Source organism: Trachypithecus francoisi, unplaced genomic scaffold (genome assembly GCF_009764315.1).
Source record: "Trachypithecus francoisi isolate TF-2019V2 unplaced genomic scaffold, Tfra_2.0 Lachesis_group5, whole genome shotgun sequence".
Taxonomy (NCBI): domain Eukaryota; kingdom Metazoa; phylum Chordata; class Mammalia; order Primates; family Cercopithecidae; genus Trachypithecus; species Trachypithecus francoisi.
Genome location: NW_022681470.1, coordinates 16,110,875 through 16,126,594, shown reverse-complemented (window position 1 = coordinate 16,126,594; position 15,720 = coordinate 16,110,875). Strand labels below are relative to the sequence as shown.

General features: G+C 42.7%; 1 protein-coding gene across 8 annotated transcripts in view; it reads right to left on the bottom strand.

The window, feature by feature from the left end:
• The window catches only part of SIPA1L2 (signal induced proliferation associated 1 like 2), a 240,150-nt gene that overhangs the window by 28,246 nt on the left and 196,184 nt on the right, over positions 1 to 15,720 (bottom strand). For all 8 annotated transcript variants that reach the window (XM_033200404.1, XM_033200406.1, XM_033200412.1 and 5 more), the window contains 4 exons: positions 14,163 to 14,551; positions 7,368 to 7,592; positions 3,240 to 3,393; positions 412 to 631 (listed from right to left, as the gene is read on the bottom strand). In XM_033200404.1, coding sequence (XP_033056295.1) covers positions 412 to 631; positions 3,240 to 3,393; positions 7,368 to 7,592; positions 14,163 to 14,551 — 988 coding nt within the window. The remainder of the gene's footprint in view (positions 1 to 411; positions 632 to 3,239; positions 3,394 to 7,367; positions 7,593 to 14,162; positions 14,552 to 15,720) is intronic.

Sequence of the window (15,720 nt, the reverse complement as noted above, 5' to 3'; positions counted from 1 at the left end):
AACTGCAAGAAGAAACTGAAGGCTAGAAAACCAGACGCCCCTCCTTGCTGTCCACCCACTCGAAAACCCACTCCTTACATCGGACTTTTCTTTCCTTTTTTTTTTTTAAATCAGGCTTTAGACATTTTTTTCCTTTATAGATATGACAGTTGAGATATGATGCAGAAGTCACTATTGGACTTGACAGAAATACCTAATATGAGTTTCTCAATTGCTTTCAAAATAGGTAGTGTTACCCAACTTTTTAAAAACGTCCACTCTGGCACGCTGGGGCTTTTATATTTGAAAATTATTTAAAAGAAAAACACCAAATAATACACATTGAATAAAAACAAAAACAAACTCCCAAATCACGCCACCCTCAGAGCCCAGTGAGGCAGGAGTTGTGTGATCAGCCAGCCTCTCACTTACTTCTCAGGCTCCCCATGCTGGGTGCGGGGTGGGTCCGCGGAGGCAGCGTGCTGTGGTAGGGTGGGGTGGTGCTGAACAGAATGTCATTGGGCAGTGCTTGGTCAAGCATGGAACTCCGGGAACTGCCAAAGGAGGACCCCCTCCTGTTGCTGCAGATGCTCTCGTCCGATAGCGTGCGGTAAAGCGACCTCCTTGGAGACAGGTTCCCATAGAACGAAAACTAGGGTTTAAACAAGGTGAGAGGAGGGAACAGCCATTAACAAAACGAATGCATGGGGCTTGTTTGACTAAGTCCAGTGGTTTCACATACTATTGTGATAGCCTCTTTGAGGTTTCTCTCTTAGCTCAGGAATGCCAAACGCGGCAAGCAGTTGATCAAGGCAAATGCTCTAGGGCTTGGATGTAGTTATTAGATTTTATGTTTTCCTCCTTTGACATTCTATGAAATATCGTCATGACTTAGACATGCACAGCTTTATTAACTCTGAAATGTTAAATAAAACCTCCATAACCTTATAGCAGTGATAGTTCCTGGAATTATATAAGGTTGCCATTTAAGGCAATAGTTATTCAAAGTCACACAATACTGGTTTGATTTTAATTTGAAATGACTACATTGTAATATTAGGCAATTTCTCTACCAATCAACTACATGTGAGGTTCCATCTAATCTAAGTAATAATAAGACTAATTTTGAACACTGAAGCTTTGTAGGCCTCATAAACACGTTTCAAAAAAACAGCAGCAGTCCGATAAAGTCTTACTGTCCACTTAAAAGTATCACTTACAGTCAGGCGCGGTGGCTCACGCCTGTAATCCCAGCACTTTGGGAGGCCGACGCGGGTGGATCACAAGGGTCAGGAGATTGAGACTATCCTGGCTAACATGGTGAAATCCCATCTCTACTAAAATACAAAAAGTTAGCTGGGCGTGGTGGCGGCGCCTATAGTCCCAGCTACTCGGGAGGCTGGGACAGACGAATGGCATGAACCCGGGAGGCGGAGCTTGCAGTGGGCAGAGATCGTGCCACTGTACTCCAGCCTGAGCGACAGAGCGAGACTCTGTCTCCAAAAAAAAAAAAAAAAGAGGTATCACTTGCAAAAGTCTGTATAACTGTTGAAAATTGAGTTACAATAATGGATCATAACCAGACTTAAATGAACCATTAAAATTATTGTGGTGTTTAATTACAGATAGGGTAAGGAAAATTCTTATTAAAGAAATGAGTGGTCAAATACTCAAGAAAAGTTAAATCAAATTTGAATTTTCAACTACTTCCTTTGCATACTGAACCACATTCCTTTTAGGTAAACAATAGTAAAAGCCAGAATGTTCACATCAAACAAAGAAATGGCTATTTACATTTATGAATGTAGCAGTAAGTCTAAAAATATTCCTATTGTATGTGTTCCTTTCATTCTGTCAAGTCTTTCCAACTGATGAATGGTAACTGGAATGTGTGTGAGCTACAAAGTTAAATTTACATTATGAAAAGAAGGTGATTTGTCTTAGAAGAAAAAACACATGTCAAGAAGTTTAACCCTCCAAAAAGAAAAGCTGTTTACACTCTTTGTACAACAGTCTGCCTTTGCATCCAAGCTTATACAGTATCATGTACATGACTTGATATAAGTGTTTTAAAAAAGACTCATTCTGATGGAGTTCTTATGGGATTCCCTCCTCACACACCACCAGCAGGTTCTTCAGAACTTGATTACAGGCATATTAGATTAAAGCAGCTTTGCAGTAGTGTCTAATTAGAGTGTTGTTCTAAAAACACAATTAGGTTAATTGCAGAATTGTTTTACTATAGGGAAGACAGAAGCACAAAGACCTGCAGTTTACCCTGATCATGGTCAGTATGGCAATACCTGATTTCCTTTTTCCTTTTCATATGAACAATAGGGAGTGCTGGATTAGAAGTGAGAGACAAGGACTCAGTTGCTGACTCTGGCACCAAATATTTATGAAGAGTTCACATTTCACCATCTGGGGCCTCAGTTACTTGCTAAAAGGGGTGATTGGGTTAAATCGCCTTTATTAAGTCCTTTTTAGTACTTTGAATTGTTTAGCAAAGTGGCTTAAAAGATTGTAATAATAATGAAACTAAAGCCAATAAGCAAGCTAACATTATCGAGGGAGTATTACATTGTGAATGACAAAGGTATGCCATTGAACTTGGGGTTGTGGTTTATAAGATTTAAGCATGGCCTTCTCTATAATTTCTGCATATCTCTAAACGGCAGTGTGCGAGTTCCAACCCTGTTTAAAATGCCCAGCAGTGTGCTGTCTAACTCCACTCCACTTCTGGAACAGGATTACATTTAAGAACAGATAGCTTGGAGCAGAGGCTAGAGATCTGGAACAAAAGTCAGGTGGTGTGAATTTTAATAGCTACTGTTCACGACCACCAGTTCTGTCCAGGAGCTGTACTGGGCTCTTCTCACATTACTTCTTATCTTCACTGTAACTTCACAATTCAATTATTATGATCTCCTTTTTTCAGATGAGAGCACTGAGGTCAAGAGGCCAAGTCACTTGCATAAAGTCATGTAGCTAATCATTGCTGGAGCCAGGATTTGAGGCTAGGCCAGCCTGACTTTTAGCTCTATTGGAGATTTTAAAAACAGCCTTCTTAACCTCTCCCAGGCTCCCTTTACATACTGATAGAATCAAAATTGACAACAGTCAACTATGTGCAGTGAGTCGTTGGTAGGGTCATGAGAGATGAAGCATGTGGGAGTACTGTGGAAACCCTTGAGTTTCTTTAGACTTTTTTTTTGTTTTCAGTGTTTTTGGTAACTTCAAAGCTGCTATAAGTCACTAACCTTTCTTCGCCCCTCCTCCACTAAGGGGCTGTCAGGAAGCATCAATTTCAGAAAATCTTCTTTAGACAGAACATGTTGAGTCTCTGCAACGGCATCTCCCACTACTGTCTGATGCTGAGTTGCTGTGGACATGACATCCATCTCACTATACATCCTGTTGAAAACAATCAGAATGGAAATTAAGCCTCTTTGTAAAGTGCCTGTAGTGGTAAGAATTAAAACCTAGTAACCAGTTTCAGCAACCACAAATGCATACAAACAATTCTCAGGTCTTTAAAGTCGGTTCACTTTTGCTGCATTTGCTCCAAATTCCCATGCCATTTCACATTTGTGAAATGAGCTCAGCTACAAAGTTAGATTCCTGAATAATTCAGACACAAATCAGATCACCCAGGATGAAAAAAATACATAGCCAACTTTTAAAATACGGCTGTGTTTTCCCTTTCCTAATCTGTATCAGAAAACCCAGTTTCAATAATTCATCAGAGATTATCACACGCCTTTTGATATAACCCTTGTGTGCTCTGGCGGCTGGACAACCAGAGCCCCGATGGCACCCGGGCAACAGAGAGGAAGCCACCCGAGGGAGCCTGGGGTTTAAGACTAATCAATTCACGTGTGTGCGAAGCATGTTTTATTATCAGCAATTTCACAAAGTTGTTTGGATAAATAAAGTAGCTGTCTCCCTTAATTATCAGTATATAAAAATGTATTGACAGATGACGAAAGAGTGTCCAGCTGAATTATTGTTTTTAGCTCTTTTTCAGGGAGAAAACTGGGGAGTCATTCTAAAAAGGTTTACCCTGAAAATACAATCTGAGCAACCAAATATTCCTGAAGACACAGTCGTCAGTGGCTGTACTGTCCGTGGAGGCAAACGGTCTTTGCCACACAACCTGAAACATAACACTCGAGGAATTCATAGCCCACAGCAGCGAGCTGGAGGACGACCTAAATGTTATTGCTGTGTGCCTCCAAGATGACTCTTTATTTCAAAAGCTAGGCTATCTTGTCACTGTATGACAGCTCACTGGGAAATTACTAGAATAAGAAATATACACAAACATGCTCAAAATTAAGAAGGATTTCTCTAAAATCCTCTATGGCTTTGTTCCTGAGGTAGGACAGGTTTCCCTGTACCTCTCAGTTCTTGAAGCACAAGCTACCGTTACAACATGAACAAACAGTGGCTGTAAAAAAAAAAAAAAAAAAAAAAAAAAAGAAGCTTTTCTTAACTTTTAAAACATTACTGAGGATTTAGTTGGCTTGTGGGATGGCATGACATGAAAATGAGAGCTTCAAGAAGAATCCAAGACGCTGGAGGGCTTTTGCATAAAAGCCACATAAGGAAGACAAAACAATGTAGTTTTTAACAAGACTGCATCCAAGAAGCACCCAACATTTGATCCTGAGGTGAGTTAGGTGGTGCTCAAGAGCTCCAGGCCCTATGTGTTTTGGGAAAGATGTGGGGGAAAAAACCCAGGTCCTACCAATAACTGCATGGATAAAAATATTATATCATAATTACGAGTACAATGTGCTGTTCTAGTTTCTATATGTGTTTCAATAAAAATCGCTAGCTTTCTCTGCTAAACTAGTAATTTAAAGAAATTATCCAATGACGTGTCATAAATATGCTCCAAGGGTTAATTCTGTGCCAGACACTGTGAGTAGTGAAGTAAGCAGGCCATGGGGCTTGCACAGAAACCCCAGTCCGGGTGTGTGTGCATGTGGTAGGTACGTGGTGTGTGTGCTCTGCAGGCTGAGATGACCGATCAAGCGTGAAGTCACTGTAGGAAGTACTGGGCTAGCGGGTGCAGAGAACAATCCCCTTTGGGAGGGTGCTGGTCAGCCTCAGAAACTCACAAAGGGAATTAAGGCAGAGGGAACAACAGCATGAATGGATACACAGAAGCCTGAGACAGAATGGTTCATTTGCTTATATTATTTAAAAATGTAAGACAATATTATTAACAAAATTAACAGTAGGGCTTCCACAATATGATTTTGAGAAACCACCAGTCTATGTGAAACTTCTGGAGAGCACAACTGATTTGTTCTTCAGTGCACAATGAGACACTAAAAATATGATGTACTTGGCTGACTGTTTTCTAAGCACATCTTTCAGTGATCCACTGAAAACAGTAAACACTGTTTTGACAAAACTTCAAATCTAGTTAGTGCAGTCCTGTATGATTGCCTTGCCTTAGAAACACTGTGTTACTGGGCAGGGCCTGGGGTGCCTGCTCCATCTGCCAGGATGAGCCGGCACACTGACCAGGCGCCCTGGTCTCAAATCCCAGCATCGGCCTCTTGGGATAACCAGTTTGAGCTCAAATCCTCCCCATAAAATGCAAGTTAGGATGGAAGAACTTCTACAGCCCCTCCCCTCCCAGGTGTACCCAAAAACATAGGTGAGGACTGCCGTTGGCCCTTCCACACCACAGGGGACCTCAGGTGGGGAGGTCCAGCGGAGACACAATCTCAGTCTCCTCTAGCGTGCACACAGCCTGTGACTCAGAGACACAAACCCCCTTCTCACCTCATTCCTGACACTGCCTTGCTCTCACTGAGCATTAGCGCCATCAAACCAGTGTGTGGAAATGCATAAACCCCAGGCTTTTGCATGAAAACTGTCCAAATGGGCTCCTTTCACACTTCCCTGACTTTCCAAGAGTCTTTCGCCTAAACATAGTACTACGGCGACATATAAAATGCTTCTAAAAATATTTCATAGAACCTAAAAAAGGCTTGGAATGAATTCCTGTGAAGCACTGAGAAGATTCTTATTAGAAATACCAATGTATCACTCTAACATTTTCATTTATAATAAAAAGGGCTAGTTATCACTATGAAATTCCTTCCTAAATAAGTCATTTGCAATGACTGACATAATTTTTTTTAACAAAAGATTCCATGTTCAATTTAAGCACTAAAAGAATTTTTAATTTAGAAGGCAGAATCATATCAGCTGTATTTAAGACATAGGATCATTTTTTTAAGAGAAAAAGGTGATACTAGTTCACTGGCAACGTGCAAAATCTAGAGGTTCTCTCTAAAGAGCCATCCCAGAGTGGGTGCATGCCATGCTTGGTACCACACGCCTGATGACGCTATTGCAGGCAGGTACAGCAGAGCACACAGACCTGATAATTTAGCATGAGTATTCTGTTAAGTTTCTTTACAAAAGAAGCAAATAGTTCCTTAGCCCCAACCAGCCTTGCTCTGCATTCTTTTTTTTTTTTTTGAGACGGAGTCTCGCTCTGTCGCCCAGGCTGGAGTGAGTGGCCGGATCTCAGCTCACTGCAAGCTCCGCCTCCCGGGTTCCCGCCATTCTCCTGCCTCAGCCTCCCCAGTAGCTGGGACTACAGGCGCCGCCACCTCGCCCGGCTAATTTTTTGTATTTTTTTAGTAGAGACGGGGTTTCACCGTGTTAGCCAGGATGGTCTCGATCTCCTGACCTCGTGATCCGCCCGTCTCGGCCTCCCAAAGTGCTGGGATTACAGGCTTGAGCCACCGCGCCCGGCCCTGCTCTGCATTCTTGAAATGTAATTTCTTTACCTGTCTCTTCACAGAGGCATCAGCATAGTTTTCACAAGTGTTGTAAGACGGGTTACCAGTATTTTTAAATCTTTTCTTTTTCAAACAGATACAAAGCATCCTTCCCTACGTGCCCACCACTGCCCTCAACCTCAAACCTAACAACTAAAAGGAAAATTGGAAGTCATGCTAAAATTAGGAAAAATACTTTTTCTTTTAGGATGTCACTTACACGGCAACTTTAAGAAACACACAGGACTCTGTGGGAATTCGAACTGCCTTTGACCTTGTGTATTTATAGAGACTCTATACTCACACCATCAGCAGCATGTTACCATGACTTTTCTATTGCAGGCAGATTTGAATATAAAAGCAAAGAACACAGATTTCTTTTCATTTTTTTAATGTAAAAATCAAGAGAAGAATTTTATAAAGAAATATAAACATCATCATTTAAAGAGTTTAAGAAAGATGTTTTTAGATTATTCTTCTTTAGTAAATGCATTTCCTTTGGGAGGAAACTACATTTGCTCAGTCAATCCCTACAGTGAACAACGCTGACCGGAGAAGAACAGCCAACCACCTTACCCAGGACATTCAGTCACTTCAGGCTCCTCGGGCGGTGGGCTGCCTTCCGATTTCTTCCAGCCGATGACATATTTGTTCACTGCCCCTTGTCTGTGGTAGGGCTTGGACATGGACCCGGGAACCTGCTGTCCGCTGCTGTGAGACACGATGTAGACTTTGGATGAATCCAGAGACCCAGTATTTTTTGAACAGTGAGCCGAAGGGCTTCCTGAATGGTGAGAACCACTGAGGAGAGAAACAGACAAAAGCTGCAATACCATCCGATTTCAGCAGTGCTGGCACACGGCCAAATTCAGAGCCACAACGCTTTACTCAAGTCCTTCTCCGAGAGCAAAATCAGGCCCAGTGAGGCAGATGGAGCTTCTTTCTACCATGGAGCTTGCTAGGAAGCCTCATTTTACGTAGGCTAAGGTTATTCACGTGCAAGTTGTATGCCTGTGGCAGGAAGGATGTTAAAAACATGGCTGGGGAAATCTGATAGAAAAATGGGCAACATTCCTAAACTGATGCTTCAAAAGAGAACAAACTCAAATGGTGAATATTTTGTTGGAGAAGGTGCTCAAACTCAGTTGTCTCCAGGGAAATGCCAATGCAAACCATAATGGAATACCATTACATACTCACCAGACAGGCAAAAATGGAAATGCCGGACAATACCCAGTGACCCAGTATTAGTAAGAACTGGGGCACTGGGTACGTTCCTGCTGCTGGTGGGAGTAAAAAGTGCATGAAACAGTTTGAGCATTACCTATGAAGGTGTGTGCACCCGCAGAGCTTACGATACAGCAATTCCACTGCATAGGCACACATAAAATAAACCCCTGCTGCACGTGCAACTGTCAACATGGAACAATGTTGATCAGAAGCACTGATTTTAAGAACTCCCCAATGGCAGCAACCAAAATCATCAATAGTAGAAGGATATTCGATTAATAACTATGAATGAATACATGGAATACTCTACGAATGAATGGACTGAGGCTACAGACGACTTGGGCAATCTCATGAACAATGTAGAGAAGAAACCAGTGACAAAGAATACAATGATCATGAGCCAGTTTCTTAATAAAGTTCGTAAACAGGTAAAACTAAACAACATGTCATTCAGGAAAATGTAAAGAAAATGAGGGGATGATTATCACAAAAGCCAGGTTAGTGGCTACCTCAAGGGAGAAGAGAAGGGGTTGTAATTGGGTAGGATGCAGAGAGCTTCCAGACACAGCAATGCTCTAGTCCTTAACCTGGTGGTAGTTACAGGGGTGTTTGCTGCATTATCATATGATACAACAGCAACAATACTGAAACAGACAGAGGCCCTAAAAACAATAAAAATTTTCAAGGTTAGTCATTAAGCTAAGGCCAGAAGGACTACCCACCCCCGGCTGACTGAGAAATTAAGTGGACAGTTCACCACCACCAGAAATATCTTTTTCTTAAATTAGAAAGATCAACAATATATGTTTTACGAAAAATGCATAGAAGTTCCTTTATAGAAAATGAAAAATTTTAAGAGTTTAAATTACAGGTCTAATCTCAGCATTGAGAAAGGGAGGTGGACTTCACTTTCAGCAAACTTGACATGTGAGCGCAGTGCGAGGATTCTGGGTCTCAACACCAGCTCTGTCCCTTACCACTGCCAGACCCTGGGCAAGTTTCTTAACCTCAGTTTTCTCATCTGTAAATTGAAGATAATAACAGTATCTACCTCCGAAGGTTTCTCTGAAGATAATCTGAGTTAGTATTAGTGAGGCACTTAGAACGGTGTGTAGCGTAGGGTAAGCATTATATAAATGTAGTTATAGGAAGTGACATAGGACAGGATTATCCACAAGTAGGAGTCCTTTCTATTGAAAGAGTTTAACACAGGGTTCCTGAGGTAGCAAGCTCCTCTAGTATGCTGAAATACAATCTTATTCTGAAACCCCAGGTGAGCACAGACCTTTTCTGATACATGTATAAAGCAAGTATCATAAAAGACAAAGTATAAAAATAAGAATGATATTAAAATGAATGTTTTGTAGAGGTTCCAGAGGAAATAAAGAAACAAAATAAATGGACCCGTTTTCAGGGTCTCTGTGTTTTGGAAAACACTGCGGTTTTAAGTAAAATTAACCAAGACCAACAAACAAAGCCCCTCGTCTACTCCTATGAAGAAACTTAGTTGCTGGTGGCTGGCCTGGTGCCCTTGAGTTTGATTGGTGGCTCCCTCCCTCTGGGCACTAACTGTGAGTCTTGGGAAGATGCCGCGTTGCCTCTTCAACGACATCCACACACACGGAACACCAGGTCAAGAGAACAGTAAAGCAACATGACCGAGATGACCTGAGGAGTAAGGCAAGCAATCAACAGGCACATGGAGAATAGGAGCTAATGGACTCTTCCCATTCACTGGGGTGCATGCCAGTTAGGGAGCCCTAACATGAAAACTGTGTGTATAGATAACGAGCTCTGAAGCCCTGTATGTTATTTTCCCAAGTGTATTTTGAAAAATTTCACAGCTACAGAAAAGGGAAAGGATAGTAGAATAAACACCCACATACCCCTTTTCTAGATCCACTAATTCCTCTCTGAACCATCTGAGAATTAGCTGCAAGCATGAAGACATCATACGCCTATGTTTCAGCATTTATTTCCCAAGAATAAGGACATCCCCCATAGTTAACCAAGTGATGATCATGTACAGGACGTCAGGCATTAATGCAATACTGTCATCTAACAGACAGTCCACTTGCTAGTTTCCCAATTGTCCCAGTAAGGCTTATGGCCTTAGTTTCCCCATTAAGAACCTGATGAAGGACTGTGCACTGCCTTCCACTACCCGTGTATCTCATGTATTTCAAAGCCTTGGATGATCTCTAAGATATTTTGTTGTTAAAGACTGGGGCACTCAAAGTCACAGCCTAGTTAATACGCTGCACGTGTGTGTGTAGGTTACTCACCTTTCCCCCTTAAAATGACCAAAGGCCGCAAACTCTATGTATTTTGCCATTTGTTTTATAACATTTTCTAAAAATTAGATTTCATTAAAAATGTCTTTTATCCCAACTGTAAGATATTTTAAAGTTAACTTGAAGAATAAACATACAGAATCCATTTGATGAGTAATATGGCACAATTCCTTGTTTAGTAGCAGTCATTACAGAAGTGTTCTCCGATGCTGACAACATTCTGGAATGTTGTCTACACACTTTTCATGAACCCTTTCCTTCTGGACTAATGCTCTTCTTTCAGAGTTATACTGCCGACCTCCAATCATTTGTACTAGGAGAAAGGTATGGTGGCGTGAACGATGATAAACAGCCGAACATCGTATGTGCCATTTACAGGCGAATCCAGAATATGGGGTTTGTTTTTGCAGTTGATTTATTTCATTTTGCAAAGCCTTAGTTAGGTTAGCATAAATACTGCCTGGTATTCTGAGCTCTTATCTAAATGCCCTGCCCTCGAAGAAAGAAAAAAATGTGTGTGCTGAATTACAAGAACTGAGCAGCAGGAGAAAGCAGACTAGATACATGCTCGTTCTGCTAAATAGATGATTCCTGTTCCCCTACCCTCCTCCTCACAAGAGTGTAACTTGTCCTAAAGAGTTTTAAGTCCTCCCTTTGCCGCCTTAGTACAATCTTGGAACTGTGCCATATACACAGTTGTGTACTTATTTAACTCCCGGGTGGCTGCCAAGGAATGCGTGTGTGTGTGCTTGGGGCTGGAGGAGGCTGCTGTGGTGTCGGTGGTGAAAACCCACAGTTAAGAATCGAGAGTACACCATATACTGATTGGGACTCCTGACACGGTGAACTGGGAATGGTGGATCCCACATTCCTCCTACTTCCCTATGTTACCCAGGCACTGGTTTATTAACTTCATCAATAAGCATTTATGAAGCACTTTTCCTGGTTTATGTCTTCATTCAAAAAATATTCAGATGCCTGCCATGTGCACAGAACCGTACTAAGTGCTGTGGATACAAGCGAACAAGACAGGCCATGACCCTATCAGCTCAAAACATGAATGCTCCAGTGAGGGGACGGTAGCTTTAAGTGACCTTCTTGTGGGAAGGAATATGCAGTAAACACAAATGATTTGATTTAGGGGTGGGTGCTATGAAGAAAATAACACACAGGTCAGGGGCACAGAGCACTTGGAAGCAGAGATGTGGGTTTAGGCAGGATGGTCACCCATGTCAGTTCTTGAAAGTTTATTCTGCTCTTCTGTTACCTGAGCTACTGTCAGTCATAACCCAGACCCCCCAGCAGCAGGCCTCGGCTCGAGGGGACTGCAAGGCTGCCTGAACTGGGACAGGAGAGGAAAGTACGGTGCTGAGGGAGCCTTCCTCATGGCCGACCATGCCACAGCTGGGGCTGGCATTTCAGAGTTTGCAGAATCTTTGTGTGGCTTGGTAGGTTGGTCCCTCATGCTCTAATGAGTCACCTGCCTTTCACTCAACACACAGAAAACAAGGCAAATGCTGTATATCCCATCCCTCCTCCTCGCCTCTTGTGCGGGTCGGAGGGCAGGCAAGAGGAAGTGTTAAAAATATTCCATTCAATGACTGAATTCCATGCTGAGCAAAAGCCTAGGACGCAAGTTGAAATGTGGCTTCAAAGCCACCATCAACGAAGAATTACAAGAAAAGGGCAGTCAAGTGGTAAAGGATTCTTCTCACTCAACATCTATCACTTATACAACAGCTGGGCCACATCCAATTCAGAGTGGTGGAAGAAAGCAAAATCAATCAGAAATCCAATCTAGCACTGTCATATACTTTCTAATAGTCTAGCCCATTACATTTGCAAATGGTTAAGGTAATCATGAAAACCCATTTCAAATGCCGGTAAATATCCCTACCAAATATCAACAAATGAATGTGCTCCGAAGGCAGTCTCCATAGAAATTTTACTTAATAATAATAATACAAAACTCTATTTGTGAGGTCAATGACATCTGTCCAAAAAGGTGTCATGAAATTGGCTCTTTCACAAATCATCTAAACTTTGAACTAGATGTTAGCAGGTTGTACAATCCCGAGATGGTTTCTACAGTATGACCACTGTTCCTGAAATTCAGCCAGGAATAATTCAGATAACCAAATTCACTGATAATCCTTAATTATTATATTAGTTATTAGTACTAAACTTATTTTAAGTCAAATTATTAAATAGAACTGGTTAAAAAAAAAAGTAGTAGGAATGTCTATTTTGAAAATAATCTTCATATCCTAAGCTCCCTCTGCATGGTGGACACGTGTGATTTCTACTCTCTGGCGTCCACTCCCCACTCTCTAGGTCAAATAATGCCCTGATTCTCTTCTGGGGCAGTGGCTGTATTTGCCATTTCTCGGCTGCATGGCTTGGCAAGAGGGACTGACCCCCTAGCCCAGGCTGAGGGCCCCAACCGCCCGAGGCGATGCTACCCCCTAACCACATGATTGGAGCTAGGAACATGTGAGGAGATATGGGGGTGGAGGGGGTTGGCTTTGGAGAAGGCAGAAACCTGTTTCTTCTGCAGAAACTAGGAAAGAACCACTTTCTCCCTGGGGACAGAAGACCGTGACTGTGGGAGGTCTGCAGGTGGCACAGCTGTTTTCAGCCAAAAGAAGAATGCTGAGATTTTGGGAAATGGTCACACAGAGTGGGAAGATGGAGGCAACCTGGTCCTGGGCAGTATCATTTTGAGCTGCTGGGTCAAGCAGAACCTTGCAAGTGCTCAATTTGTTGGTTACATGAGCCCCCATATGACCCTGGTTGCGTGAACCAATCAGCATGGAGTTTCTTTAACTTGTAACGTAAAGGTCCCTGAATGACACTCAGTATCCCCTAGCAGTGGTAGGGTGAGGGGAGACTCTGAAGGGGAGCCTAAGGAACACAAAAAGCCTTTCACCGTGATGGCTACAGGTCTGCCTTGAGCACCATCATTTGGAGAAATGCTCCCTCACAGCACTAGGTACCTGCAAGAAATATTCACATTCTTAGTTCAACTGACTCTGCCCTCCAGTATTGTGGGCAGGAGTCAGCGTAACTTGGAGCTGAATCAGGGAAGGCCTTGGAAACAAGCAGAAAAATGACACTGGTAGTTGCTGTAAACAGTTAAATCCTGTCCACAGCAAAACCGAATAAATGCATTTCTTTGTCCTTTGCCTAGTCTTTGAAAGTGAAGGCAGAAATTGCAAATTAGGTATTTTAAAACCACTGCAGAGAAGTATGTCAAACAGGAGTTTAAAACCACTCATAAGGAGACATTAAACATCCACACTTAGAGTACTTAGAACACAGTTGCTTTACACTTAGCCAGTCTTTACTGAATGAACCCCAGCTGCAGAGCTGAACACACTTTCATTGTTATACACATGATCTCAGATCTCCCCCGCTGTCGGGGCTGTAGGAAGAGGGAGGAAGTGTGTGCATGCCCTCACGGCAGGGAGCTACATGTGCTCCACGCACATGCTGCCCTCATGGCTTCCTACTACTATGGTCTGAAGATTAGTGAGTGCCTCCAAAACATGTAGGGACAACAGGTTGAGTTAGGAGAGAGACGTAATTAATATCTCTACTGACTTTTCACTCAAACTTAATAGGAAAAAAACCAAAATAAAACACAAACAAGGGACTTATTAACATGCAAGCTTTCACATTTTCATGTTGTAGAAACAAGCCCTTCCTCTGATGTCAGACAGCTAGGAAAAATAACACCAACCTACCCGATGCCCCTACTGCTTAGAGTTCAGGCTTCTGCCCCATCCCAGCAGACAGGGCCCAGGTGGCACCAGCAGGTACTACTCTGCAGTGCTGTGGGGCTTACCTGGAATGAGAGGATATCTCACTGAGATCGCCCATGCTGCCTTCCGCAGCACTGCCGGCGGAGATGGCGGACGCGTAGCCATGCACAGAGTATAACTTGGCCGGCTCGTCGTCAGGCCCAGAGACGTCAGCAGCGTCAGCCCACTGCTCGGCCCGGCTGTGGATCAGGGACCTGCTGCCTGCCAGGTGCACAGGGCCGAGGATGGTGGCGGGCATGCACGGGGCCGTGTCGATGCCACTGTCGGTGGAGGCCCCTTTGATGTAGGTCAATCCCAGTAATTCGGGGTCCATCAGGTCGCCAGACCCAAAGTGCTTGTCGTCACTGTTGCTGGAGGTGTTGCTGGAGAGCGTGTTGCTGCTGGAGTGACTGGAGCAACTTTTATCTCCAATCTTGAGAAGAAAGAGGAACAGAGAGTCTTCAAGTGAATCTTGAACTCTGCTGCTTCTCACCCTGACTCAGGGAGCTACAGGCCATGGGATCGTACCTGAACCCTTTCTACTCACTCTTCAATGTGGGCAATGACGGGATTTCCTTTTTCAAAAACAACCTGGTTTTGTGCAGAAGTCTCTAATTCACACTTCTTCCCATCATTTATCTAAGTTAAATGGGTATCTTTACATCTTTAATTATTTGTGCAAGAAGCACAAAAGTATGGCCACAGTGTCACTAGCAAAGAAAATAATAAACAAAGGTGATATAAACTGGGAAGGAAATGGAAAATTTATACAAGGAAGAGAAGGGCCACTTATTAAGAAAATGCTTCTATTTCAAATTATAGTGCCAGCCTTGAGTTTAGGGGAGAAGACTCAGGTTCCAGTCACAAAGGTAGAACTTTCTGGTTAATCACTTAACCCTCTCTGTGCTTGTAATACTGAGCTCACATGATTCTTGCATGAAGCAAATGAGATAATATATGCAGAAGCACTTGGCTGCTGCAAAGTACACGGTAAACACGAACTATCTCTCTGAGACAGCCCCAGTCAAACTGTGTCCCAAGCCTTTAAGAAATGGGACTCTCTTTAGAGTAAATAGGTCTGAAAAAGAGTCAATGCTTTTGGTTGGGGCGGGGGGTCTCCAGAAGACAAAAAGCAAACAGAATAGAAGAAATGTCACTGTCTGTACAATGTGCTCATATAGACATGGCCTCTCTTCACAGTCTGGGAAAAGCAACAAGATCTGAAGCATTGGCAAAGGGCTTTGGAATCATAAGAACCAGCCAGGCCCTGGTAGATTTTAAAGCAGTTTGGCCTTATCTTTTTTTATTCCAGTCTATCAGATCCTTAAGCAAATCACCTTGACCTTTTCATCATACACTGATATTCTCAAAACTATGCCCACACCACGTATCCCTTTGTTGAAACCAATATGAGAACATTGTAAAGGTAGATTTAAATAGATACAGCGAGGCTGACTCAAGACAAGGTCGTGGTCACAGCTGAGGGAAGAAATGTCGTGTGTGTTTGCTAAGGGACAACTGCAAAGCTGGCTGATGACACATTAAGAAAGAAGAAAGACATAACTTAATTCAGGACCTTATAAATTATCTTCACCTGAACAT